General features: G+C 61.2%; 1 protein-coding gene across 1 annotated transcript in view; it reads right to left on the minus strand.

The window, feature by feature from the left end:
* RADIL (Rap associating with DIL domain) overlaps window positions 1-24,932 on the minus strand; it is a gene marked incomplete at both ends in the record, with an annotated part of 57,987 nt that overhangs the window by 1,789 nt on the left and 31,266 nt on the right. Inside the window, 10 exons of the mRNA XM_079718468.1 lie at window positions 410-761; window positions 877-1,067; window positions 1,421-1,571; window positions 6,550-6,722; window positions 7,365-7,602; window positions 8,208-8,320; window positions 12,046-12,206; window positions 18,992-19,029; window positions 21,033-21,665; window positions 22,678-22,925. Of these exons, the coding sequence (XP_079574594.1) occupies window positions 410-761; window positions 877-1,067; window positions 1,421-1,571; window positions 6,550-6,722; window positions 7,365-7,602; window positions 8,208-8,320; window positions 12,046-12,206; window positions 18,992-19,029; window positions 21,033-21,665; window positions 22,678-22,925 (2,298 nt within the window). The remainder of the gene's footprint in view (window positions 1-409; window positions 762-876; window positions 1,068-1,420; window positions 1,572-6,549; window positions 6,723-7,364; window positions 7,603-8,207; window positions 8,321-12,045; window positions 12,207-18,991; window positions 19,030-21,032; window positions 21,666-22,677; window positions 22,926-24,932) is intronic.

Below are 24,932 nucleotides of genomic sequence, written 5' to 3' on the forward strand. Positions count from 1 at the left end.
TGAGGACTCGCCGGGGGCCGGGCGGGGCTGGGGGATGCTTGCCCTTTGTTGCCCGCCAGCCCAGTGCCCACACGCCCAGGGCTCCGGCTCCCTCACCCCCCACCCCCCCGATTCCGCTGGCCTCACATCGGCTCTTGGGCTCAACACACGTCATGGGGCCATCCTTCCTCTCCCGCGGGCGGAGTGACTCTCCGAGTCCCCAGCTGCCCGGGCCTGAGCCATGCGGTGCCCTCCCCAGCTGCCCCAGGAGCCTGTCCTGTGTCCAGGGCAACAGGCATTCGTGGGCAACTCTGACAGCCCGGGCCAGACGTGACACCAGGACCCCGCAGGGGAAGGACCCCGAGGCAGCTGCCCAGGCGCCAGCAGGGCCAGGACTGGGGTGCGGGCGCGGGCCTGGCTCGGGGCTCACCTTCCGGGGCTGCACACCTCGGGCCGCTCGGCCCGTTCCTCCTCCCTTCCAGAAGCACTTCCCCGCAGGCACTGCTGGCTTCTGGCCAGTCGGGGACAGCAGGCTCCAGGCTGAGCGGGGTGCCGGGGGGCGTGAGCAGGCATGAGGGGTCCCCATGTGGGTCCCCGGCCTGGGGCCCCCTGCGGCTCACGCGGCCTGGCGGCCTTCCCAGAGGGCCCTGTGCCTGGGGGTCCCCCGCGGAAGGAGGAGGGTGCTCCGGGCCGGCCTCACGGGCTCCCCTACTGGGGTCCCTGGAAGCCAGGGGGCGGCTCTGGTCCTCAGGGTGGCCCTCGGGGCTGGTGTGGTGCGGGCCCTGGGGGAGGGGGGACAGAACTCAGCACCGAGCAGCCCGACGTGCTGGGAGGACAGAGGGGCCCCCCAAGCCTCCGCGGCCTCGGGAGCCCCCGCTCCCGCGTCCACCCCAGTACCTGGAGACACTCTGGCTGCGCGGGCCTGCTGCTGGGGCTGGGCTTGCTCCGCAGGCTCCACAGGAAGTGGCGGATGTAGAGGAGGTGCTGGTGGAGGCTGTCATCCAGGCAGTCGGCCTCCAGATCCACCTGGAAGCCCTCGCTCGGCAAAACGATGGGTGGGGGGTTTTCATAGGACTCCAGGACCTCCTCTGCGGGGGCGAGGGCGGCGTGACCCCCAGCCAGGAGGCAGCTGCCCGGCCACCCCCGCCTGACGCCGTGGGACCCCGGGGACACGGGAGGGGCCGCACAAGCCCGTACGGCGCTCTCACGCCTCCTGAGTCCCAGCGAGCACCCAGGATGAAGCCCCGGCGCCACCATTCGGCACTTGGGCCCCACGCCCCCCGCTCCCGCCTGCGGGCAAAGGGGAGCCTCCGCCCTGGGTCGTCTTCCTCCTCGGGTGTCCTGCCCTGTCCCCCACCTGGGGACCCAGGGACCTGGGGGTCAAGGAGCCCCTGGGCCACGCCCGAGTTCCGAGCTCCACCCGGAGGAGAGGCCTCCTCACCTGACTTGAAGGCTGCGGGGCTGTCCTGGGCACCCGGCTCCCAGGCGCTCATGGGGCCCATGGCCGAGGCTAGCTGGTACTGGGTCAGCAGGCGGTGCAGCTGCGCGGGGCTCAGGGCAGGGAACGCGGCCCGCAGGTTCGCCCAGCTCATCTGCTGATGAGAAGGAGCTCCTGGTCAAAGGCCGGGGGCCCAGCCCGCCCCCCAGGGAGGGCCTGCCTCCTGGGAGCTCTGGTGGCAGGGGCCCAGGGCTCCCCGTGCCAGCACACGCTCCGCCCTGGGGCGTCCGTGCGGGACAGCGAGGTCAGCGAGGCCAAGGTCAAGGCCGGTGCAGAGGGCAGCTCACCCCATGCCTGTGGGCGTCCAGGGTGAGAGCCGGGTCAGGGGGCGGGGGGGGCATTCCCAGGAGAGGCCAGCAGGCACCGCGCCAAGTACCCTGCCCACCGGACAAGCCCTGTCACACCACCTCGAGGGGCTGAGAAATGGGGCAAGGCTACTGGGGGATGAGGGGGCCGTGAGACAGGACCCCTGCCTCGTACCGTGTGAAAGGAATCAAGCAGGTCAAAGACCTGCAAGAAGGCACAACTGTAGCATTAGGTGCCACACGAGACTGGCCTGGGAGCCGGGGGCAGGGCAGGCGCACTGGAGGAAGACAAACAGCAGCCGTAGGAGAAGGTGCACTCAGGTCACCGAGTCACGGTCTCCCTCTGTCTTGCTTCCTGGAACCCCTTCCTTCTGCTCTCGAGGAGCTTCCCAGGGAGGCCTGTGCTAGGGGGGCGCCGGGGGCCTGACACGGGAGAGCGTCCTCAGGCCACTGTCCCCGCCATCAGGCATCAGGACTCCAGGCTGGAGTCGGCCTCGTAGGGAATTGGGGAGGCAGCGCCTGCGTTCGCTCCTGAGAAGTCGGAAACCATCCTGACCGCCGACCTCCAGGACCCGAGCTGCCCTCCTTCTCTGGAAGCTCAGCGGCGTCTCTGCGATCCTGCGAGCGGGTCTTGTCACGGGTCTGTTTCAGCCACTGTGCTTTTCACCCACCGGCTGCATCTGCAGCGTGGACACTTGGGTCGAGCGGGCCGGGGAACTGTCTTGGTTTGTCTTCACTCCCTGTTTGCCCTGCCCTCTCTGGCCTCATGCTGCTCGGATGCGGGGCCTCACTTGACTGGTCCCTTAATTTCCTTCTTTCTTCCTTCCTCTCCGTTTCTACCACGTTTGATTTGACTGCCCACATCAAGAGGCCTGGGCGGTGTTGTCGAGGGTCTACACTGCAGGGACAGACAACATCCTAAGCTACGTGGGGAAGAGGGTGCGGAGAGGCCTCTTCCTGACACCTGCACCCAAACACATGCCAGCGCAGGACAGCCTCGTCTGCCCGGAGGTGGTTTTGACCTTCGTCCTAGAAGCCACGCTTCGCCACGCCTGTGCTTTCTCCGAGGCTGGTGTCGGCGGGCTCCCCAACGGCGCGGAGCTGTCACCCAGCAGGAGCAAACACCTCTTCCATCTTGCTGGCTCTGCTTTCTGGGTGATTTCCCGGACTTTATCTTCCAACCCTGCTACTGAACTTTTCATCTCTGCTGTCATAGTTTTAACTTCCAAGAATTCTTTTTGTTCTCTTATTTATAGCATCCTGTTATTATGTTATGGATACTGTATCTTCCCTTATCTTTATGAGGATACAAGTGGTTTTTTAAGTAAGTTTCTTCTCCCTGAATAGTCCGTTTTGAGGGTGGCAAACTGCGGCCTGAGGCCTCTTTGCCTCACTCCCTGCCTCTCTCTCCCTCTTCTGGCTGGTTGGCTGTGGAGGCCCAGTGTCAGCATCCTCCGTCCTGCTGGGCTGTCGCTGACCGCCAGCCCTGCCAAGTTGGCCGCCCCCTGCTTGCAGGGCGCAGGCCCGGGCCCAGTGGGCGAGAGCGCGGGGCTCCAGCACGCGATGGGAGCTCTGCCGCCGGGATGCTCCCTCCTTCAGGATGAGATCCCGTGTCCCAGCCTGGAGACCTCAGTCTTAAATGCTCTAGAAATAGACCCCAGTCTTCTGCCAGAGTAAGATGCGGGCAGCTCCCAGCCGAGGAGCCAGTGCACTGCTGCTCCTTCCTTGCCGGGCAATTTGTACTGAAGTACAGACACCACAGAAAACCACAGAAAACCATGCAAACTTGAACCACCCAGCGTGGTAACTCAGCGGTCCCCAACGTTTCTGGCACCAGGGACCGGTTTCGTGGAAGACGCGTTTCCCACGGACTGGGTGCCGGGGGGATGGTTGGGGATGATTCAAGCGCATTACATTTATTGTGCACTGTATTTCCATTATTATTACACTGTCACGTGTCATGAAATAATTATACGACTCACCCTACTGCAGAAACGGTGGGAGCCCTGAGCTAACTGTCACTTGCCACTCACTGACAGGGTTTTGCTATGAGTCTGCAAGCAACGGATTTATCATGGTCTCTGGCCAGTCACACCTCTCTGCTGCTGACGATCTGCATTTGCAGCCCCTGCCCAGCCCTAGCTTCACCACCTCAGATCGTCAGGCATTAGACTCTCGTAAGGAGCGCGCCACCTGGATCCCCCGCACGCGCGGTTCACAGTAGGGTTCGCGCTCCTGTGAGAATCTGATGCCGCCGCCGGTCCGACAGGAGGCGGAGCTCAGGCGGTAACGCGGGCGATGGGGAGCGGCTGTAAACACAGCTGGAGCTTCACTCGCCCACCCACCGCTCAACTCCTGCTGTGCGGCCCGGTTCCTATCAGGCCACGGACCGCTACTGGTCCGTGGCCTGGGGGTTGGGGACTCCTGTGGTTAACTGTTCACCAGGGCACACGCCTGTGCGCCAGGCCCAGGGCAAGAGCAGTGTGCACAGCAGCGCCCGAGGGGGGACCCCATCTCGTCTTCCCCTCCGTAGGCGGATGCTCTGCCCAAGTCTGAGCTCCACGCAGTGGCTCGCGGCTGCCCGTGGTGGCTGTGGCTGCGGACGCTGTCACTGCCGTGTGGGGCTTCCTGGCCGCGCTCACGTCGGCTGGGACCTCACCTGGAGGCAGACAGGGCAGCCGTTCCCCTACGTGGTTCAAACACGGAGCAGCTCCCCAGGGCGTGGGAAGCAGAGTCCATGGGGCCACCCTGCAAACACGCTGGCTATCACCTGGGCGGGTTCCGTGTCACTGCCCGGCAGGAAAGGGCCTGGGTAGCTTGGTCTCGCTGATTACCTGTGACAACCATGTCGCACAGCAGGTGAGGGAGGCAGGTGAGCTGGTGTCTGTTTCCTGCTGCTGTTCTAACAAATGACCACAAAGGTAGCAGTGAGATCAACACAAGCGCACAGTCTTACAGTTCTGGGGGCCGGACGTCCAGCACAGGTCGTACGGGCTAGAATCAAGAGTTGCAGGGCTGTGTTCCTTCTGGCAGCTCCAGGGCAGGATCCGTTTCCCTGTGGTTGTAGGACTGAGGTCCCGTTCCTGTGCTGGCCTCCAGCCGAGGGCCATTCCCAACTCCTGGAGGCCGCCGTACCCCGTGCCCCGTGGCCCCGCCCTCCACCTCAGAGCCAGCCCTCTGCCTCGTTGTTTCCTGTCTCTCTGACCCACTCTTCTGCGTCCCTCTTTTTCCTTTTATTGAAGTATAGTTGATTTACAATGTTCTGTTAGTTACTGGTCTACAGTAAAGTCATTATATATATATATGATCCTGCTTCAGATTCTTTTCCAGTATGGTTGATCATGGGATATTGAATATAGTTCCCTGTGCTGTAGAGGAGGACCTTGTTGTTGACCTGTTTTATGTGTAGTAGTTTGTATCTGTTAATCCCAGATTCCTAATTTATCTCTCCCCGCCTTTCCCCTCCGGTAACCCTAAGTTTGTTTTCTGTACCTGTGAGTCTGTTTTGTAAATAAATTCATTTGTATCATATTTTTAGATTTCACACAGAAGTCATATCATATGGTATTTGTCTTTCACCTCTTTCTGACTTACTTCACCTAGTGTGACAATCTCTAGGTCCATCCATATTGCTGCAAATAGCATTATTTCATTCTTTTTTATGGCTGAGTAATATTCCATTGTATATATGTACCACATCTCCTTAAGCCAGTCGTCTGTCGATGGGCATTTAGGTTGCCTCCGTGTCTTGGCTGTTGTGAATAGTGCTGCTATGAACATTGGGGGTGCATGTGTCTTTTCGAATTAGAGTTTTCTCTGGATATGTGCCCAGGAGTGGGATTGCTGGGTCGTATGGTAGCTCTATCTGTAGTTTTCTGAGGAGCCTCCATGCTGCTCTCCGTAGTGGCCGCACAGTTTACCTTCCCACCAACAGTGCAGGAGGGGTCCCTTCTGCCCACGCCGTCTCCAGCATTTGTTGTTTGTAGGCTTTTTAACGACAGCCATTCCAACCGGTGTGAGGTGATACCTCATTGTAGTTTCACTTTGCATTTCTCTGATAATCAGCAGTGCTGAGCATCTTTTTTTAATTTTTAATTTTTTTTTTTTTTTGCGGTATGCGGGCCTCTCGCTGTTGTGGCGTCTCCCGTTGTGGAGCACAGGCTCCGGACGCGCAGGCTCAGCGGCCATGGCTCACGGGCCCAGCTGCTCCGCGGCATGTGGGATCCTCCCAGACCGGGGCACGAACCCATGTCCCCTGCATCCGCAGGCGGACTCTCAACCACTGCGCCACCAGGGAAGCCCAGTGCTGAGCATCTTTTCATGTGCCTTTCGGCCATCTGTACGTCTTCTTTGGAGAAATGTCTGTTTAGGTCTTTTGCCCATTTTTTTTATTGTGTTGTTTGTTTTTTGATATCGAGCCGTATGAGTTGTTTGTAGATTTTGGAAATAAAGCCCTTGTGGGCCTCATCGTTTGCAAATATTTTCCCAGTTTTAAGGACTCGTGTGCTTAGACGGGGCCACCAGGTGCCCCGGGGTGACCTCCCCACATCAGCAGGGCCCCCTGTGGCCACAGCTGCAGGTCAGAGACTAGACACAGACATCCTGGGGCCGTTATCCTGCCTGCAGGTGGGAACAGCTGTGGACTAAGCCACTGCAAGCCCACTGAGCCCCTCCTGGTCTGCAAGCTGCTGACCCCAGGGCGACCATGCAGGGCGCCGCCCCATCCCCCCTGCGCCCGCTGCCCCCCGCCCTCTGCACCCCTCCCACCTGGACGAGCTGGGCACTGGGCGTGGCCAGCAGGTTGAGCGTGCAGGAAAGCTTCCGGAAGAAGCGCTCTCCAGCCTCGCCAAAGCCGGCGCTCCTTGTCCACTCCAGGAGCTGCTGCAGGCGGGCACAGGCCTGGACGCCTCTGGGCCAGTGGAAGCAACTCAGAGAGGGCCCTGGGAATTGAGGGAGGGAAAGAGGGTGATGTCGGGCAGCCCTCACAGGGCAGGTACGCTGCCCGCCCGCCCCCGAGGGAGCCAGGCCCACTGGGCCCTAGCCCTGTCCTCCTCCCGCCCCCCAACCCTGCCCCGGCAGGCCTCTGGACAGACGGGAGACCTTACGTCACTTTCTAAGACAACTACCTGCTTCCAGACCCCTCTCTGGGCATGGGTGGGTGGGTATGGAGGTGGGAGGTGAAGGTGGCAGGGCACAGAGGGGCGGTGACAGCCACTCGACCCCAAGCGCAGAGGGCCGTGGTCCAGGCTCCGCTCTCCCTGCCCCACGCCTCAGCACTGCCTCGGCCCTGAGCGCTGGGCAGGGCGATGGAGGAGGGCTGGGTGGCAGTGAGGCGGGGTCAAAGGCCACGTCACTTCCCTGAGCCTGCTGCCTCCTCGCTCACGGGGGCCCCAGGCCTCGTGGGGATAAAATGAACCAGGAAAGGCCGGAGGGGTGGCTCCCGCTCCCACAGGGACAGGCTCTGCAGCACGTCCTCCCCCCGCGGCACCTGCCCAGACCTCACGGAGCAGCACGGCTCAGCCCGCCGGCCTCCGGGAGGACACGCTCAGCGGCCCTGCGGGCTGCCCGGCCCTGACCCTCACCCTTGTCCAGGAGCTGGTTGAAGAGCAGCGTGCCGGAGAAGAAAAAGAGGTAGGCCAGCACCTGGGCGGCGATCTCGGGGTGCACCTGCAGCGGCCGCAGGAGGTCCAGGGTGGCCTGGTAGATGGACACGACGCGGTGCAGCTCCTCGGGCAGCTGAGGGGCCGAGCTCCAGCTCTCACGGCACTCCAGCTGGAAGGGGGGGCATTCCAGCAGGGCCGGGAGGCACACGTACAGGGACTGGGGGCGAGAGGAGAACACCGGCTGCTGTGGGCAGGGGCCCCGGGCCTGACCCATCCCGCTCCTGCCTCGGCCGGACCACGTGTGTCAGCGACCCACGTGTGAGCGCCGGGCGCCCCAGCGGGAGCCGCGGCGGGGAGGGGGGGTCAGTAAAGCTCCCAGCGAAGGCGCGGACGACACGGGCTGCAGGGGCCCCAGCACAGGGGCCGCACGGCACCCAGAGGGCCCTGGGGGCAGGGGCTTCGCCCTCTTATTGTATCAGAAGGGATTTACTGGACGGAGGGGGGCAAGGGAGCCCCGCTGACCCAAGGACACGGCAGAGCCCCGGAGTCCCCCGCTCGGCTCTGAGTCCCGAGACGTGGCCGCACGGCTGCCCCCACCAGCGTGCGGGACGGTGCGGGCAGGGGAGCCGGGGCCACGGCAGCCAGGACCGCCGCACGGCTGTCCCGCCGTCCGAGCCGCCTCCCCAGAGCAGCCGGCCCCGTCTCTCTCGCTCGCTGGCCCCGCGCCGGGGCAGAGGACTCGCTCGACGAGAGCCACGGCGGGCAGAGGCGGCCGGGCCGGCACCCAGGTCCCCCAGGAAAGCGCGCACGCAGAGGCCGTACCTTGGAGACGTAGTACACGCACTGCTGGAAGGCGTACAGGACGACCTCCTCCAGCACTGCCATGGCCTCCTCACTGGCCGTGAGGGTGCAGGAGAACAGGGACTCCTTCGAGCCTGCGGGGGGACGTGGCGCCGTCACTGCAGGGCCGGGGGAGGGGGGACTTGGGCAGAAACTTCCTGGAACCGCCGCGACGTCAAACCCCCACCTGATGCCTCCTGAGGGCTCCGCCCCGCACCCTCCTCTTAGGTTTGGAAAATGTGACAAAGCAAAGCCACGGGGCCCCCAGGCCCAGGGGTCCCGGGGTGCTGGCTGAGGTGGCCAGGACCCCAGGCGCTGAGCTTCCAAGCCCATGGACACCGACTCGATACCAAGCACGGCAGACACTCGCGCGCTAGTAGCTTCCGGATACAGGTCAGGACCAAGTGCCCAGCGATGGCACATCCTGGCCCGCAAGTCACTTCTCACTCGGGACACAGGTCAAAGGACACCTGGCCAGAGGTCCTAAGGAGACCATCACGACACTTTCCCGAGAAGCCCAGATGGCCCTCGTGCCCCGTTACCCCCGACTAGCGCCCCCCAGGGGAGATGCTGCCGTGTCTCAGGCACAGAGCGGAGACCCTGGGCACTCAGCACCTCGGGGGACAGGCACTTGGGACAACGGGCCAGGGGATGGGCCTCCGAGGCTGGGCAGCGGCCAGGGGGCTGCGGCTGTGGCTGGGACTGGGGGGGTGTGAGCGATGCCACGTGACTCCCTCCCCCTGGGTGGGGCTCCTGTACGGCCAAGAGGCCAAGCTGGCCACGGGGTCCCCAAAACCAGGGGCCCAACAGGGAGGGGCCATCCCGAGGGGCCTTCCCGAACCCGGGAGGCATGAGGTGCCTGGTGCCAGCGGCCCCCGTGGCACTTGGGGAGGGACCGGACAGGACGCCTGCCTGCGCCCTTCGCTGGCTCAGCCCCTCGCTTCTCCTGACGAGGACAGAGGCCGGCAGCAGGGCTCCCCTGCACTGCCCGGCCTGTGCGGCCTTCTGCTTAATGCACAGAGTGGGCCCCAAGTCTGGGAACCTCCTTTCAGGGAGGGAGGGAGGCCAGGAATCGCCCTGAGCGCTAAGCTGGGCCTCCCAGGAGCACAGGGACAGGGCTGCCCGGCTACTGGGCCAACGGAAACAGCGTGCGCGTCCATCAGAGACCCGCCCTGCAGACGCCAGCATGCGCCATCAAGGGTTCGGGGCTCCCTGACCCCCCAGGGCTCACACCCCAGAACCCTCCCGACCAGGAAGCCGGAGGCCTGCGGGGCCTCCCCAGGGCCCTTCCCGGAGCCTGGCCTGCAGGGTCTCATTTGGGAGCCCGGCAGGGTCTGGCTGCTCCCTGCAGCCTCCCTGGGCTTTGGGGGAGAAGCCAGTCAGGTGACTGCAGGGGCCGCAGGCTCTGACGGCACCAGCTTGTCTGAGAAGGAGACCAACACCCCTCATGTGGGCCCGGTGGCTCTGGAGAGAAGGAGGAGGGGACGGACAGAGGGAGGAGGCTGGGGACCCACAGAGCAAAACCACGGGCGGCTCCCAGCAGACGCCGCAGAAATCCCCTGAAACCCTCCTAGCCGTGGCGCAGGCTCTGCTGGGGTTTCCGACTCAGCTGACGCCCGCACACGCCTGTCAGAGGACCCAGGCCTCGTCCCCGCTCCCTCCCGAGGCCCCAGGACTGAGGACGGCCCCCTGGCCTTTCAGGAGAATTTTAAATGAATAAAATAAACATCCCCCCTGATGGGCTAATCTTTTATCTTCCCATGTGAATGGGCTTCCTGGATAAGAGCTTCAGACAGAAAAGGTTGTTTGGGGAAGAAAAAGCTCTTTTTCCCGTTTTCAGGACATGACATCTCTTTTTAGAATTCTTCCCACAGATATTTCCTGATGAAGGTCAGGAGGCCAAACACGCCAACTCTGACCTTTCCTTCGACCCCTGGCTGATGGTTTTTTCCTCTGAGCTCTCCAGAGCCTGCACCGCCCCGGACACTGTTTCCGGAACGCTCAGGCCCTGCTGTGGCTTCCCCAGCCCTTGTGGTCCCCGGGGCGGGCAGAGGTGGAACCCCAGCTGTCCACATGCTCACTCTTCCAACGTCAACTGGGCTACACGACATCTGGGCCTTGGACCAAGAATATCTTCCTAAGAGCAGAGCCCCCCAGCAGCTTTTTTCATGAAAATCAGCCTGACTCAGGGTCCCTGTGAAGGACACGCTAACCCCAGGCCTGCAGCCTCTCAACACAGTGTCTGAAATATGTCCAGACAAGGGGGGGCAACGGCAGGACTCGCCTGTGAGCTCTGTGCCCAAAGTCGGGATGACGGGGTGCCGTCTCCCGACCTGTGCCGGCCTCCTGGCTTCCGCACGGAAGGACCAGCCAGAGGCCGGGTGCTCACCGGCCGACACCGCGTGCACAAGAGTCCCCTCCACTCAGGGCCCGTTGAGCGCTGCGGTCTCGTCCTGGGCGGCTGGAGGCACCCCCCAGCCCCCCGAAAGGAGCCCAGCAGGGTCTGGGGAGAGAGGTGACAGGAAGCCTCGGGAGGTGTGGTCCTCGCGTCACGCTCGGGGGAAAGGTGGGTGACAGTCTGCCTCCAGCCCAGGCCCGGTGGACAGACAGCAGCTGCCCCATCCTGGGGGCCTACTGGACGGTGTTCACAATGTCTGCCCAAGGGGACAAGGGAGGGAGCGACAGGCCAGCGGGCCTGCAACGAATGACCTCTGGGGCACAGGGGAGACACTGCTACTGCCACGTATCCACGGAGGCCCTGGGAGCCCAAGACAGTCCCCACCGCCCCTTCCCTGGGAAGCCGGGGGGAGAAAAGACTCAGAAACCACAACTGACTAGAGGAAGGTAGGCGGACCCCGTCTCCCCAGGCCTGGCCGGGACGCCCCAGGGCCTCGGCCCCGCCACCCCGTCTCCGCAGCCGGCTCCCCGGGCAGACCAGACCGCGCGCCGGCAGCCACCACAGGCCCCTCCCCCTAGGAACCTAGCCGGTCGGCATCAGGGGGACCAGCAGGGCCCAGGACCTCAGGCCGACTGTGAGCCCCTGTCCCGGGAGACACAGCCGTGCCCTTCCTGCCACGCGGCCTCCCCGCGGCTCCCCGAGGCAGCCAGGCCCCCGGGGCGGGGCCGCACACCCGCTCGGATGGGAGGAGCGGAGCGGGCGGCTCTGTCCTCCCAGAGCAGAGCGAGGCCGCATGGGGTGAAACCAGGCCCTGGTCCCCGGCCGCCACGCCCGGTCCCACTCCACGCAGCCCCGCTGCTCCGTCCCGGCTCCGTGCCAGGACCCACCACAGCCCCATCAGACACACGCCAGCTGACATCTCACACCCCCTCAGGGCCTGGCCGAACGCCACCTTCTCCGTGAAGCCCTCCTAGACCGCCCCAGTCAGAGTCACTCTCTCTCACTGAGCGTTTTCAGTGCTTTACGCTGCGTTGCATCAGCTCTACGAGGAACGTTTTCCTACGTTTTACTCTCTGAAGTCAACACGCGTCGCACAGTCTCGTAACTCTCACGAGCAACGCACCTCCTTTCTGAGATTGTGGTGCATTCTGGAGGGGCTGGCGGCCAAGGGCTGAGAGAATGCAGTGAGTAACCTGTGTCTCCCGGGCCCCCCCAAGGCGGAACACAGTGGGGCTGCGTGAAATGACGGGGACAGAGAGCGCCGACGCGTCACGGATGAGAGGCACTGGGTTAGCCCGACCAGCAGGTCACCTCCCGCTTGGGGGACGCCCCCGACACACACCCATCTCTGCTCTGGGGGCCACCTCTCCCCTGAGCCGGCCCGGGGACGCTCACCACCTGGGAGCAGCAGCACGGACGTACCTGTGACGTCCAGGTCCTCCTCCAGGCTCTGCATGTACAGTGGGCACTTCTGCTGGATAAAGTACAGAAGCTCAACCGAGTTGGACATCCAGAAGAGGATGTGCTGCAGGTCCGGAACCAGGCCCGCCATGGTGAAGCTGGCCGTGGAGAGGGGCTCCTGGCTGCCAAGACAGAGACCAGGAGTCACGCTGAACCTGCCGCTGTGCGTGAGAACCGCGGGCGCTCAAAAAACCCACCACGATTTGTCAGCCTGCCAGCGTCAGGCTGGGAACTGGATTCAGATCCATAACCTGTTAGAGGCACATCGCCTACAAACCCTCACAGGAAGGACCGCCCGAGGCCACGCTGGAAGAAGACTCTGGTAAATGGCTTCTTTTCACATCTTCTCTTTGAGAATCAGAGAACAGAGCGGCTGTGACCGTTCGGACAAGCAACGGGAATCACCCCCCGAACTCAAGAGCAGGAGAGACGAGGGCGGGCGTCTTAAGTCAGGAACGTAACTACCAGAGGAAACAAGCAGAGGCGCAGCTGCTTGGGGTGGTGATCGGACAAGGGCAGCTAGGTGCTACCTCATCATAGCAAGAGGCGGAAGACGGGGGCTAAGGCAGCGTCAGGAGGCAGGGATCGCGGGCATTGCTGGAAGACTCAGAGATACCGTTAGAAAACCCACAAACGACCCCACTCACGGAGGCTGCCTGGCCGTGTCTGGGGCCGGGCGGTGGGCAGGGGAGCTGGTGTCCCCTGCGGAGCGAGGCAGGAGGGGGTCCCAGGCGGCGGCACGGAGCTAGGCCCTTCCCGGCCCTCCAATCCCATCCCACCCTGGGGGACGGCCGCCTGGGGTAGAGGGCCCATGGCACTCCCTTTCCAGGGGACACTGGGCACGTGGGGGCCGCCTGCCTCCCTCGATGGCAGCCTGCGAGGTCAGCTCCGCCCATCTCAAGCCCTTCCTGCCGCGTCTCCCGGGCCCCAGCCGCCAGCATCCAGGACCTGGTGTCCGAATCACCTGCAATGTGACAGAAGCCACCGCGCCATCCTCACCAGCCTCCTGGGGAGGCCGAGGGGCGGGTGCGGCGAGCAGAGCTCCGGGCGATTCCTCCATCTAAATGCCAGTCCGTGTCTCTCTGGCACGGTTCCTCATCCCGGCAGCAAGCCCGTCTGTGGGCAGTGCATTCTGAGAGCATCCTCACACCGGAGGGTCCCTGACCACACCTGCCAGGTGCTCTGACAGGTGAGCAGAGATCCACTGACAAGCAAATCAAACCACTCAGAGGTAACTCGGTCTGTCTGCGGGTGACGCTGGGCTGTGCCTCTTACTGGCTGATTCCGGGGAGCAAGGCAGGCGTCTGTGAGCATCTTGCGAGGACGGCGCTGTCCCCAGGCTCTTCATCCTGCCTGGAGGGCTTGCCGGCGGCGCCCGGAGCAGCTCAGGGACTCCGGCTGTTGCAGTGACCGTCGTGCCGGGGGTCTTGGCCATCAGGCCCGCGGGAAAAGCCGAGGGGCCGTATCAGTGGCAGGGCTGGTGAGGAAGTGTTGGGAGGGCTGCGGCCTCAGCCTCGTCCGTGCCCCACGGGCCTCGGGCTCCCTTCCCCACGTCCTCCGTGCGCCCGCAGTTTGTTGTCTCCCTGACGTAACTTCACTTTTGTCCACAGACAACATGACCTCCCTCTGTCCTGCTCCTGGGGAGGGACGGGCTTCAGACGCGTCTCCTTGTTTTCACTGCTTATCTTGTTCCTCTCATCCGTTCTCCTCGCTGGTTGAATTACACACACACATGCACGCACCAAGAGCTTTATGTCGTCAAAAAAGGATGAATCTGCTCGTCAGAGCCTAGCTCCATCTTGTTTTCAACACTTATTGCCCTTCTCGATTCCGCCCAGAACTCAACGGGACAGACAGGCCTCCACGGAAAAACAATCCACCAGCTACTGCCAAGTGGAGCTCTGGTGTTGGGTCCTAGTGAGGTCAGCGCTGAGGACGTGCCACCAGCCAGCCCTGCCGTACCGTGGGGCACAAACAAGGCGCGGTGGCCTGGCCCACCCATCCAGGCAAGCACCGAGTAGGGACGACGATTTCAGGGACATGACACCAAAGGCACAGGCAATAAAAACACAAGTAGACAAGTGGGGTTCCATCAAACGGAAAGGCTTCTGTGCAGCAAAGGAAACCATTAACAGAATAAAAAGGCAACCCACAGAATGGGAGAAAACATTTGCAAACCACATATCAGATAAGGGGTGAATTTCCCAATACACATAAGGAACTCCTACAACTCAAAAGCAAAACACAAAAAACAAAGAAAACAAACCACTAATAACCCTATTAAAAATGTGCTGAAGACTTGAATAGATATGTCTCCAAAGTAGACGGCCAGCCAGAGGAGCATGAAAAGGTTCTCAACATACCTAATCATCAGGGAAATGCAAGTCAAAATCACAAGGAGCTACCACCCCACACCTGTCAGAATGGCTTCATTAAAAAGACCAGAGTCAACAAGCATTGGTGAGGATGTGGAAAAATCAGAGCCCTTATGCGCTGCTGGTAGGAATGCAAACTGGTGCAGCCACTGTGTAAAACAGTACGGAGGTTCCTCAAAAAACTAAAAATAGGGCTTCCCTGGTGGCGCAGTGGTTGAGAATCTGCCTGCCAATGCAGGGGACACGGGTTCGAGCCCTGGTCTGGGAAGATCCCACATGCCACGGAGCAACTGGGCCCGTGAGCCACAACCACTGAGCCTGCGCGTCTGGAGCCTGTGCTCCAAAACGGGAGAGGCTGCGATAGTGAGAAGCCCGCGCACCGCGATGAAGAGTGGCCCCCGCTTGCCGCAACTGGAGAAAGCCCTCGCACAGAAACGAAGACCCAACACAGCAAAAATAAATAAATAAATAAATAAATAAATAAAAAATAATAATAATAATAAAAAAATAGAAACTCAGATAACAATTTGACAGAATTATTAAAAAACAAAAAAAAAACTAAAAATAGAACTACCTTATGATCCAGCAATTCCACTTCTTGGTGTTTATCCAAAAGAATTGAAATCAGGATCTCCAAGAAATATTAGCACCCCAGTGTTCACTGCAGCACTAGTCATAATATCCAAGATGTGGAATCAAACTAAAGGTCTCTTGACGGATGAATGAATAAAGAAAATCTGGTTTATAACACAATGGAACATCATCCAGCATTAAATCAAGAAGGAAATCCTGCAACATGCAACAACACGGGTGACCCCTGAAGACATGATGCTCAGTGAAATAAGCCAATCACAGAAGGACACGTACTGTGTGACTCCACTTACATGAGAGACCCCAAAACAGTCAAACTCACAGAATCAGCGAGTAGAGTGCTGGTTACCAGGGGGGTGGGGGCAGGAGGGCAGACAAGAGGAACTGCTCATCAATGAGCACAAAGTCTCAATTATGCAGGATGAGCAAGTTCTAGAGACCTGCTGTACGACAGTGTACCTACGGTTAACGACACTATACTGCACGCTTAAAAGTTTAAGAGCAGGGCTTCCCTGGTGGCGCAGTGGTTGAGAGTCCGCCTGCTAATGCAGGGGACGCGGGTTCGAGCCCTGGTCCAGGAGGATCCCACATGCCGCAGAGCAACTGGGCCCATGAGCCACAACTGCTGAGCCTGCGCGTCTGGAGCCTGTGCTCCGCAACAAGAGAGGCCGCGATAGTGAGAGGCCCGCGCACCATGATGAAGAGTAGCCCCCGCTTGCCACAACTGGAGAAAGCCCTCACACAGAAACGAAGACCCAACACAGCAAAAATAAATAAATTAATTAATAAACTCCTACCCACATCTTCTTAAAAAAAAAAGAAATCTGTCATTCTAGCTCTTTAAAAAAAAAAAAAGTTTAAGAACATAGCTTTCGGGCTTCCCTGGTGGCGCAGTGGTTGAGAGTCCACCTGCCGATGCAGGGGACACGGGTTCGTGCCCCGGACCGGGAAGATCCCACATGCCGCGGAGCGGCTGGGCCCGTGAGCCATGGCCGCTGAGCCTGCGCGTCCGGAGCCTGTGCTCCGCAACAGGAGAGGCCGCAGCAGTGAGAGGCCCACGTACTGCCAAAAAAAAAAAAAAAAAAAAGAACATAGCTTTCATGTTAAGTGTTCTCACCGCAGTAAAATAAATAAAAATAAATCAAATCAAATCAATGACGTTCTGATATAAATTTTTTAAAAAATCATCTGGGGGACTTCCCTGGTGGTCCAGCGGTTAAGACTCTGCGCTTCCACGGCAGGGGCCGCGGATTCGATCCCTGGTCGGGGAACTGATCCCTCATGATGCATGGTGCGGCCAAAAAATTTTTAAAAATAAAAATCATCTGGGACACCTGTACAAGAGAAATTATTGCTCTTCTATATTAATTATTATTAATAATATATTATTATGATTACTGAAAATAAAATTTAAAACATTTTTGTTGGTAAATATAAACATGAAAAAATTTCAAAAAACTTTCTAAACAATTCATGAGTCAAAGAGGAAATTAAAACAGAAATTATGCAAGGATAAGGAAATAATAAAGAGGTAAATGGAATAGAAATCAAAGAAAAAGTAAACAGAAACAACAAAATTGGTTCTTTTAAACAGATGATAACAGACAAATGCCTGGGAAGATAAATCAAAGGGGGTGGGGAGAGAAAAAAATAGGAACACAACAGGAATTAAATAAGGCGATATCACTATAAATATATTAGAGATGAAAGAAGTCCTATGAGAATATAACGAACAATTTTATTCCAATAACTTTGAAAACACAGGCAATAGATAATTTCCTAGGAAGCAAAACTCACCAAAATCAACACAAGAAGAAACAGAAAACTAAATAAACCATAAACTTTAAAAGAAATGGAATCAGCAAACACAGGCACTGCCCAGATGCTTTTCTGGGCTGCTTCCAGGAAACCTCCGTGGCCCACAGTCCTCACCCTCAGACAAGTCGACTCAGAGAACTGAAAGCAGAGAAGGCTGCCCAATTCATTTCTGAGAACCTTGCCATTAAAATCAGACAAGGACGATACAAAACAATAAATGAATTCACAGGCCAATTTTACTTATGAATTCAGATGGGAAAATCCTAAAGTATCAACAAACCGCATCTCGCCTTGCTAATAACAAAATCAATAGTTATGAGAGGTTCGATCCCGGGAATCCAATCACGGTTCAGAAAACCTCCTGCTGTAGGACCCACACTCACAGATTCAAGGGGAAAATGTGTGACGATCACAGACGTGGAAAAAGCGTTCAGGAAAAGTTAACGGCCACGTACAATTTTAAAAGAAGCACGCGAGACAGACCTGAAGCAAATGGGGCAAAATGTGAAGCATATTAAATTCAGGTGTGGGTTCAGGGGTAACAGATACACTCTGTACTCTTCTGTATTTTGAAAGTGATTCATAATTAAAAAAAAAAAAAGCATTCGCTGGGATGGAGCCAGGGCTGTTTTTAGGCCCTAATGACACAAGGAGCTGCTGAAGGAGGGGCTGCTTCCGCCTGTCTAAGGGCCAAGGCCCCAGCAGACAGGCGCAGGGCGAGAGCCGGGTGCTCCTCCCTCCAGGCCCGCCTCACCCTGGGGACAGGGCTGTCCCATCTGGGAGCAAAGCCGGGGGTGAGGCCGCCACAGCTGTCATGGGGTGAGGCCAGCTCCCTCACGTGGACTTCCCCTCCCATGTGGAACCTGAAGGATGCAGGGCTCCTCCGAGCCGCCTAGGCCTCAGCTGGTCCCTCCAGCTGTAGGTTGTCTTCCGTGGGCACCCCCCCAGGGCCTGGCCTGTAACAGCACCCCGCTACCCACTACCCTCGAGCAGGGCGGCAGCCAACAGAGCACATCCATGAGCGACGGGGATTCCGCTCAACTCAGCCCGGCGGGAGCTTCGCTGCTCAGACCCCGGCTTCCCATCTCTGAGCCTCTAGTTCCCGACTTTGGAAGGAGGGGATAATGGTGCTTCCTCCCGACTCCCTTACAGCAGGGGTCCCTGGTCCCCCCCGCAGCCCCCGGGCCACACAGCAGGAGGTGAGCGGCGGGCGAGTGAGCGAAGCTTCCCCTGCCGCTCCCTGTCGCTCTCATCACCACCTGGACCATCTCCCACTCTCCGCCCCGTCCGCGGAGAAACTGTCTGCCATGAAACCAGTCCCTGGTGCCAAAAAGGTTGGGGACCGCTGGCTTACAGGACCACGGGCGGACGATACCCCACAAGCACGGACAGCAACCACGTGCTTTATAAACGGAGTATCTTCTTCACGTGTCATCCTCACATAAACAGAAATGAGGCAAACCCCGTGGACCGCGGCATGACTTAAGGCCCCGCGAGCCCTTCGTCCACGACGGGCCGTGACCACAGGCAACCTCTGCTCGGGCTGTCGCCACGTGTGCAGGTTCCTTCAAGGGGACGGACAGTTGCGGCCTCCACGCCTTCACCGTGGCTAGGGGTCTGCAGCACACACACAGGTGCCGCCGCCACCTTCTGCGAAGGCGGTTCTCGGTGGTGTCCGCTCAAGGACGGGCGGGGGGTGTCCCAGGATACACACGTCTTTACTGTTAATGCCAAATGGTTTCCTCAAGTCCCCCCAGCGGCGCGTAAGAGTAGAAGCCGTACTTTCTATGAAAACCGACGTTGGACAGCGCAGACCCGCTGCCCCACCTCTACGCCGGGAGGCGTCCGTTCCCCCAAAGCAGCAGGTTCGCGTTAACACAGCAATTACGGGAGGGCAAGGAGAAGGCTTCCCGGAGGGTCGAGCCCACTCGTCTCACAGATGCTCTGGAGAGACCTCCCCGACACAGAGCTGCCCGGGGTGGTGACTACAGACATGGAAAGAGCCACCCTGAGACAGAAAGACACAGAGCTGACCCCAGAGGTTGCAGGGTGAGGGGGCTGGGTCTTAGCTCCTGGGGAACCAGTGGCCTACTGGGCAGGTACGAAGACGGGGCCGTACTTACAGGTGCGCCTGCTTCTCGGCGAGTTCTTTGGTTTTCTCCTACAATTATAAAGGGGAAAAAAGCAAAGATGAGACAAGCAGGACAGCACGGGCAATGTGCAGTGAGGACACCACTGACTCAGGCTCTCGTCCACATGAGACGTGGCATCACTGCTCCGGGCGGCCCGTACTGGGCGATTCGCTCCAAGCTACACTGGGGAGACTGCTTTCTTTCCATTTGATCTGACCTCCTGGCATTCCGTCACCGCGTACGAACCACGCGTTTCCTACCAGAGCACTATTTCACAGCCATCTCTCCTACGTAACAGCCGGCCACTTAGGGGACAGTAAAGATGGGTCAAACGTCTGACAAATGTCAGAGTGAACGTTCTAGCAACACTCTTACGGTTAAGCGTCATAGATGCACTTTTAAAAGTCGGCCCGAGTAACGCGGAGCAAGGCACGTGGGCCTGAGTACACACGAGTATGTTTAAACGTCCCCTCAGGGACTCAGGTCTAGCCAACATTTTCTGTCCCTTTTAATCAAGAACTCACTCTTGCTTTAGTGACGTTATCCGGCTAAGCGTGGTCCTACCTGAGACTCCCTCACGGGTTCTCTTAGAGGCTCACGTCGGCCTGAGTTGACGAGACACGTGAGCACAGGGGGATGCAGAGGAGGCTGCTGATGCCCCGAGAAACAGACAGACAAATGAACCTCAAGGCTCTACGCACACCCCAGAGGGGAAGCCGTATGGGGGACACCCGGGCCCAGGCCCTGGGGTGAGGGGATGCCACCTCCACGAGCCTGTTTCCGAGCCTGCACAGGGGCCGGGGAGGGGGATCGCAGGGCTGATCCCATGTGCACGGCGGGGGAGCCAGGGACGACACTCGGGCTCGGGGGGATCCGGTTCTCTGCCCGGAGTCACCAGCACCCTCCTTGCCCCGGTGTGCTCAGCTGTGACGTGGGACACCGCACCTACGCCGTCAGGGTGGTTGTGGGAATTAAGTCCAACAGCATCTGATTACTAGTAAGTGTCGGGCACAGAGCAGACTCAGAAAAGGACGGTGATTCATGTGAAATTCAGAGCTTCTAAGCGTCAGGCCACTCGGTCCACACTGCACGGACTTCAGCTGCACAGAGGGGAAGCGACCACACACACCAAATGCCACTCGGGACGCTGGGGGACGTGGCTCAGATACGCACGATGCACACAGATCGCTTGCACAAACCTTTGGATGTGGCAGGCCAGGATAGCTTTTGCTTTTAAAAAGTTTCAAACGTTTTAACTGCGGATTTTAATCTGAGGAACCTATCCAGCATCTACACAGCCAACTGGTTTCCTTTTCCCACGTCTGCCTCAGGGTGAGCACGGCCGAGACTAAGGGGGTCTCTCTGAAGGACTGCGTGTAACTACCAGCCATTCTTTGGGTCCCCAGGGAGTCCAGCCCCTGGAGGGGCAGGAGAGGATGGGGGGGCTGCCCGCCGTGTGCTCTGGCCCCAGGGGACGTCTGGCAGTGCCTGAAGCCGCTTCCGTGAGGGGTGCGGGGAGGGGTGCTGCCAGCCGCGGGGGGGAGGAGGGAGGCCAGGGATGCTGCCCAACGTCCTGCGGTGCAGGGGTCAGCCTCCCAGCAAGGAATTCTGCCCGGACCTGTGTGGTGCCGCGGTCCAGAGACCGTCCAGGGCGAAGTTTCAGTGTACAGCGTCGACCGGTCCTGTGCCCCGCCCCTCCCCACCACCCGACAAGGGCTCTGCAGTGGGGTGTCGGCAGGGGCTCGACCTGCTCCGGGCAGAAAGCGCAGGGCTCCCAGGCCGCCTGGGCACCGGCAGGGCCGGGCCGTGGGGAGGGACACAGGACTGGAGCTCACGAAGCCGAACCCTCAGTGGACACCCCAGCTCCCTCGGTGGCCCTGCCTATCCTGCTCGCCCGACAGCGACGAGGGCTGGTCTCGGTCAAGGGGGAGCTTGCGCCCTCCACCCAGGTGGCCGCAGCTCCCACCCGCTCCTCTCCCGGCCGAGGCCACCGGCAGCAAACCACCCCCCCGGCCCCCTGCCCGCCACTGACCCAGACCGTCTCTCGGATCATCTTGGCCATCTTGAGCAGGAGCTGCCCGAAGGAGCCCGGCTCGAGGCGGGTGGCCGAGTGCTGAATGCAGAGGCAGAGGAGGAAGGCGGGGGTCAGCTTGTGGTCATCGCCGCCCGGCTCGACCAGCGTCATGATCCGCTGCAGCAGCGCGTCCTCCACGTCGGGCTCGAACTCCAGGTGCAGCGGCCGCGGCCGGGGGGCGGCGGGCCTCGCGGAGACTGAGGCGCCCCGGGCCCGGAGAGGGGCGCCACACATCCTACAGCTCTCCGGCACGGCCCGAAGGCGGGCCAGGGCCTGGGCAGGCAGGGGCTGGGCCTGCGCTGGGTCCTTCAGCAGCAGCAGGTAGTACAGGCCCAGGGAGAGCAGGTCCCCGTGGCGCAGCACCACAGCGCGGCCCCCCACCTCCGAGAAGTTGACCGAGACGGGCGCCCCGGGGATGGGCTCCAGGACCAGCTGTGTCCCCGCCTGCGCTCGGCCCGACGGCTGGCGCCTGAGGATGGTGCAGTGCAGGGGTAGGATGTCGGGGGCCGAGAGGCTGATGCTGGGCTTGCTGGAGGGGGTCCTCTGGCCCACCGTGTGCCGCTCCCGGTTGAGCACGTAGACCAGGCTGTCCTGAAACGCAGACACCAGACCTCAGGGGCAGGACGCCACTCGGGCAGTTCCATCCCTGGTACCTAAGCCGCCCTGGGCAGCACACCCCCCCGCCCCCCCGGAGCCCTTCCTGTCCCGCTGCCTGCCCACACTGGGCGCCCACCCCATCTCCCAGAGCAGCCTCGGTGGCACACCAGATGCCCGGGGGGGGCGGAGTGGGGCTCCAGCTTCGAGACGTGAGAGGCCAGACAAGGGCAGACCTGGACGTGGACACTGGTCTACAGACACGCCAGGCCCGCCCGCTCCACCAGCTGACAGTGACAAGCTGGGGAAGTGCCCCTCCTTTGCTGCGCCGGCTCTGGGAGGGAAGATGCCTCCCAGGACCTGAGCTGCAGAGCCCTGATGAGGTCACACAGTGTGCGGGGAAGGTGGAGCAGGAAAGCGAGCGGGGACACGCGGGTGAGCGAGAGGCCGGGAGGAACAGCAGACTTCCCCGGGGCGGCAGCACGGGCAGGGTCGGCGGGCTTGCCAAGGGCGAGACCCTTCAGGCCAAGAGGCCTCCGACAAACGTGGTATAAAATGCGGGCGTGGGGCGGGGGCCTGGCGGACTCCTCAGAGAAAGCCGCCCCGCACACGCTTGAGGCCGCGGGAGGCCTGCGCCCCAGCCCACGGGGGCCATTCCCCAGGGGCCCGCCAGGCTGGGCAGGAAGGGGACCCAGCACCAGGTAAGACCCAGGCTGGGATCGGTGAGTGAGGAGCTGGGGGACCCCCTCCCAAGGCCCTGCTGCCGCCCACTGCAGCCTGGACGAAAGAATGCTCTGGAAGCAGAGGACGGGGAAGCCGCCACCCTCCTCCAGCGTCTAGGGCGGGCCCAATGGGGTGCTCCCCCCAGCCCATTTCTCCGGCCCCCAAGCCCCCCGCTGACGTGGTCGGTAAGGACCAGCGGGGCAGGGGCGTCCAGCCGAGAGCCTCCCGCATGCCCTGCGAGCCGCCGCCCTCCCCGCCGCCTCGGGCCCAGCAGAGGGGCGCTCACGTGCTGCTGGCTGTAGCCCTGCAGGAGCAGCAGGTGGGGGGACTCGTAGAGGGAGCAGCGCATGGCGTCCTGGCCGGGCTCCTCGGGGCCCCGGGCGGCGGACGGCGGGGCGATGGCCGCGCCCAGACTGGTCTCGCTGACCGTGCGGCGCAGCCGGGGTGGAGGGGGGCTCCAGGCTCCCCCCGCAGCCGGGGCTGGCGTTCCCTTGGCGCGGCTCCGCTGCAGTCTCCGGGCTTGGGCGTTTATCCCTGCGGCAGAAGCAGCACAGGGTGAACAGATGGCTCGAGGCCGCTCCTAACACGGGTCGCGGCTCCGACAAGCAGGCCTGCAGGCGGCTGCGGGACTCTGCCCGCAGACCGCATCCTCGGAAGGCCGTGGCTCCTCCGGGGCTTGCCCCGAGAGCCAGGCAGCCCGGCCGTCCGAGGCCCCAGACGCCCCACAGGAACCTGTGGCACATCCCAGCCCTGAGACCAGCCAGCACCACGGCCTCCCCGTGGGATGCCAAGCCCACCGCAGCCTCAACCCCCGCAGAGTCGGCGTGCTGGGGGCTTCGTGGGTACCACGCCGACCCCAAAAACCTGCCCATCCCCTGTCCCGTCCTGGCAGCCCGCGTGTGCGTGCGTGTGCGGATTAGATGACAACCGTTCATCATTGCCCCTCATTTTACAAGGAGGAAGCAGTCGACTCACCGCGTCACTCCAGCCCACGGGGCCGCTGGTCTCTATCCAGAACACGGCTGCTCCTTCCCGGGGCACCTCCAACATGGCCAGGCACACGCATGCACACAAGCACACATGCACATGCGCACACCCGTGCACACCCCACGAAAGCCTTACCCTTCTTCTACACGTAAGAAGCGCTCTTTTAAACTAATGCCGCGTGAAAGCTGAGAAGCCACGTGGAACTCAAGAGGGCCAGCCTCCTGTCACCGTCGCCGTTCCCCGGCCGACCCAGGCCTTCCCCTCTGAGCCCCCTGCCCAGGGCCCCCCACACAGCCTCTGTCTGCAGCGTCCCTTCCTATAACCCTTCCAAACAAAACCAGACAAAGCCAGGGGAAGTGAGGTGGGCAAGCGGGGGCCGAGGGCGCCCGGGAAGACCGACCTGCCTTCCAGAAGGAGAAGGAAGCCCGGTCCCTGGCAGCCCACAGGGAGCCGGGGCTGCAGGAGGGAGGCCGCTCAGCCGCAGAGCGAGCTGTGTGCCGGGCGCCCGCTGCTCGCCGCCTGCTGCAGAGCTGGGCCAGCGACGGTCAGGCAGGGCAGCGGGGCGGGGGGAAGGCGTGGGGGGAAGAGGGGCGGGTCAGGGGAAGGAGGCAGGGGTGGAGGGACAGAGGTGGGGGCAGGCGGGGAGGCAGCCCCCAGCCTCACCAGCCCCACACCCCGCTCTCATGGCTGGGGCATCACGGCACAAGCAGGGGCCCTGCCTGGAAGAAGACATTTAAAAACCAGTCCAAAACGACGCTCTAGCCCAGGCTTTTTCTCCCCCTAGGACGGGGCTGCAGGAGAGGACGCACCTCAGAACCACCCTGCACAAGTGCTGGGGCTCCCAGGCAGCAGCAGAGCCCAGAAGGTCACCCTTTCCTCTTCGATTCCCGGGGGCCCCCAGAGGCCCTGGACGAGGCCCGAGCGACCAGGGCCAGCGTCCCTGGGACTGCAGCAGACGGGCGTGGGCGCGCGCTCTCGGCCGGCTGGACACCACTTCTCCAGCTGGGGTCCCGCATCCCCTGGCAGATGACCCCTCCCAGGCTAAAGCAGGGGCTCTCACCCCGCCCTCGCTCGGGGCCGCCTGGGGAGTTTGGAACAGCGCCCAGGGCTCATCCACGGGCCCTCAGGGTTGAAGGGCCAGGGCTGTCGGGAGGGAGGTGGCGGCGGCTCAAAGCCGGGGCCGCTGGGCCGCCAACGCCAGCACGGCCATCGTGTAGAGCAACCCACAAGGTCCAGCCGACAGATCCGTGCACACCCTGAGGGCAGTGCAGCCACGAGGACCCTCACACGGGTGGACGCCTGAGCAAGGAAGGCCCCTGAACCCCACGTAACCCTCCACCGGGACCATCCTCGCACAGGGCAGAGATGCTGCAGGGAAAGCTGGGCCCAGCCTGTACCCAGTGGCGGGTGGAAAGGCACATGGGGAGCAGTGGGTAGGGTGTGAGACCTCTGTTTACATGCTGAAAAGAGCACATGAAACCCCACTGCATACTGGTCACGGTGTGCATATATGTGCACATAAAGCTGTTTTTAAAAACAGATAGAAAAGGCACA

Source organism: Hyperoodon ampullatus (assembly GCF_949752795.1).
Source record: "Hyperoodon ampullatus genome assembly, chromosome: 14".
In the NCBI taxonomy this organism is placed as follows: domain Eukaryota; kingdom Metazoa; phylum Chordata; class Mammalia; order Artiodactyla; family Ziphiidae; genus Hyperoodon; species Hyperoodon ampullatus.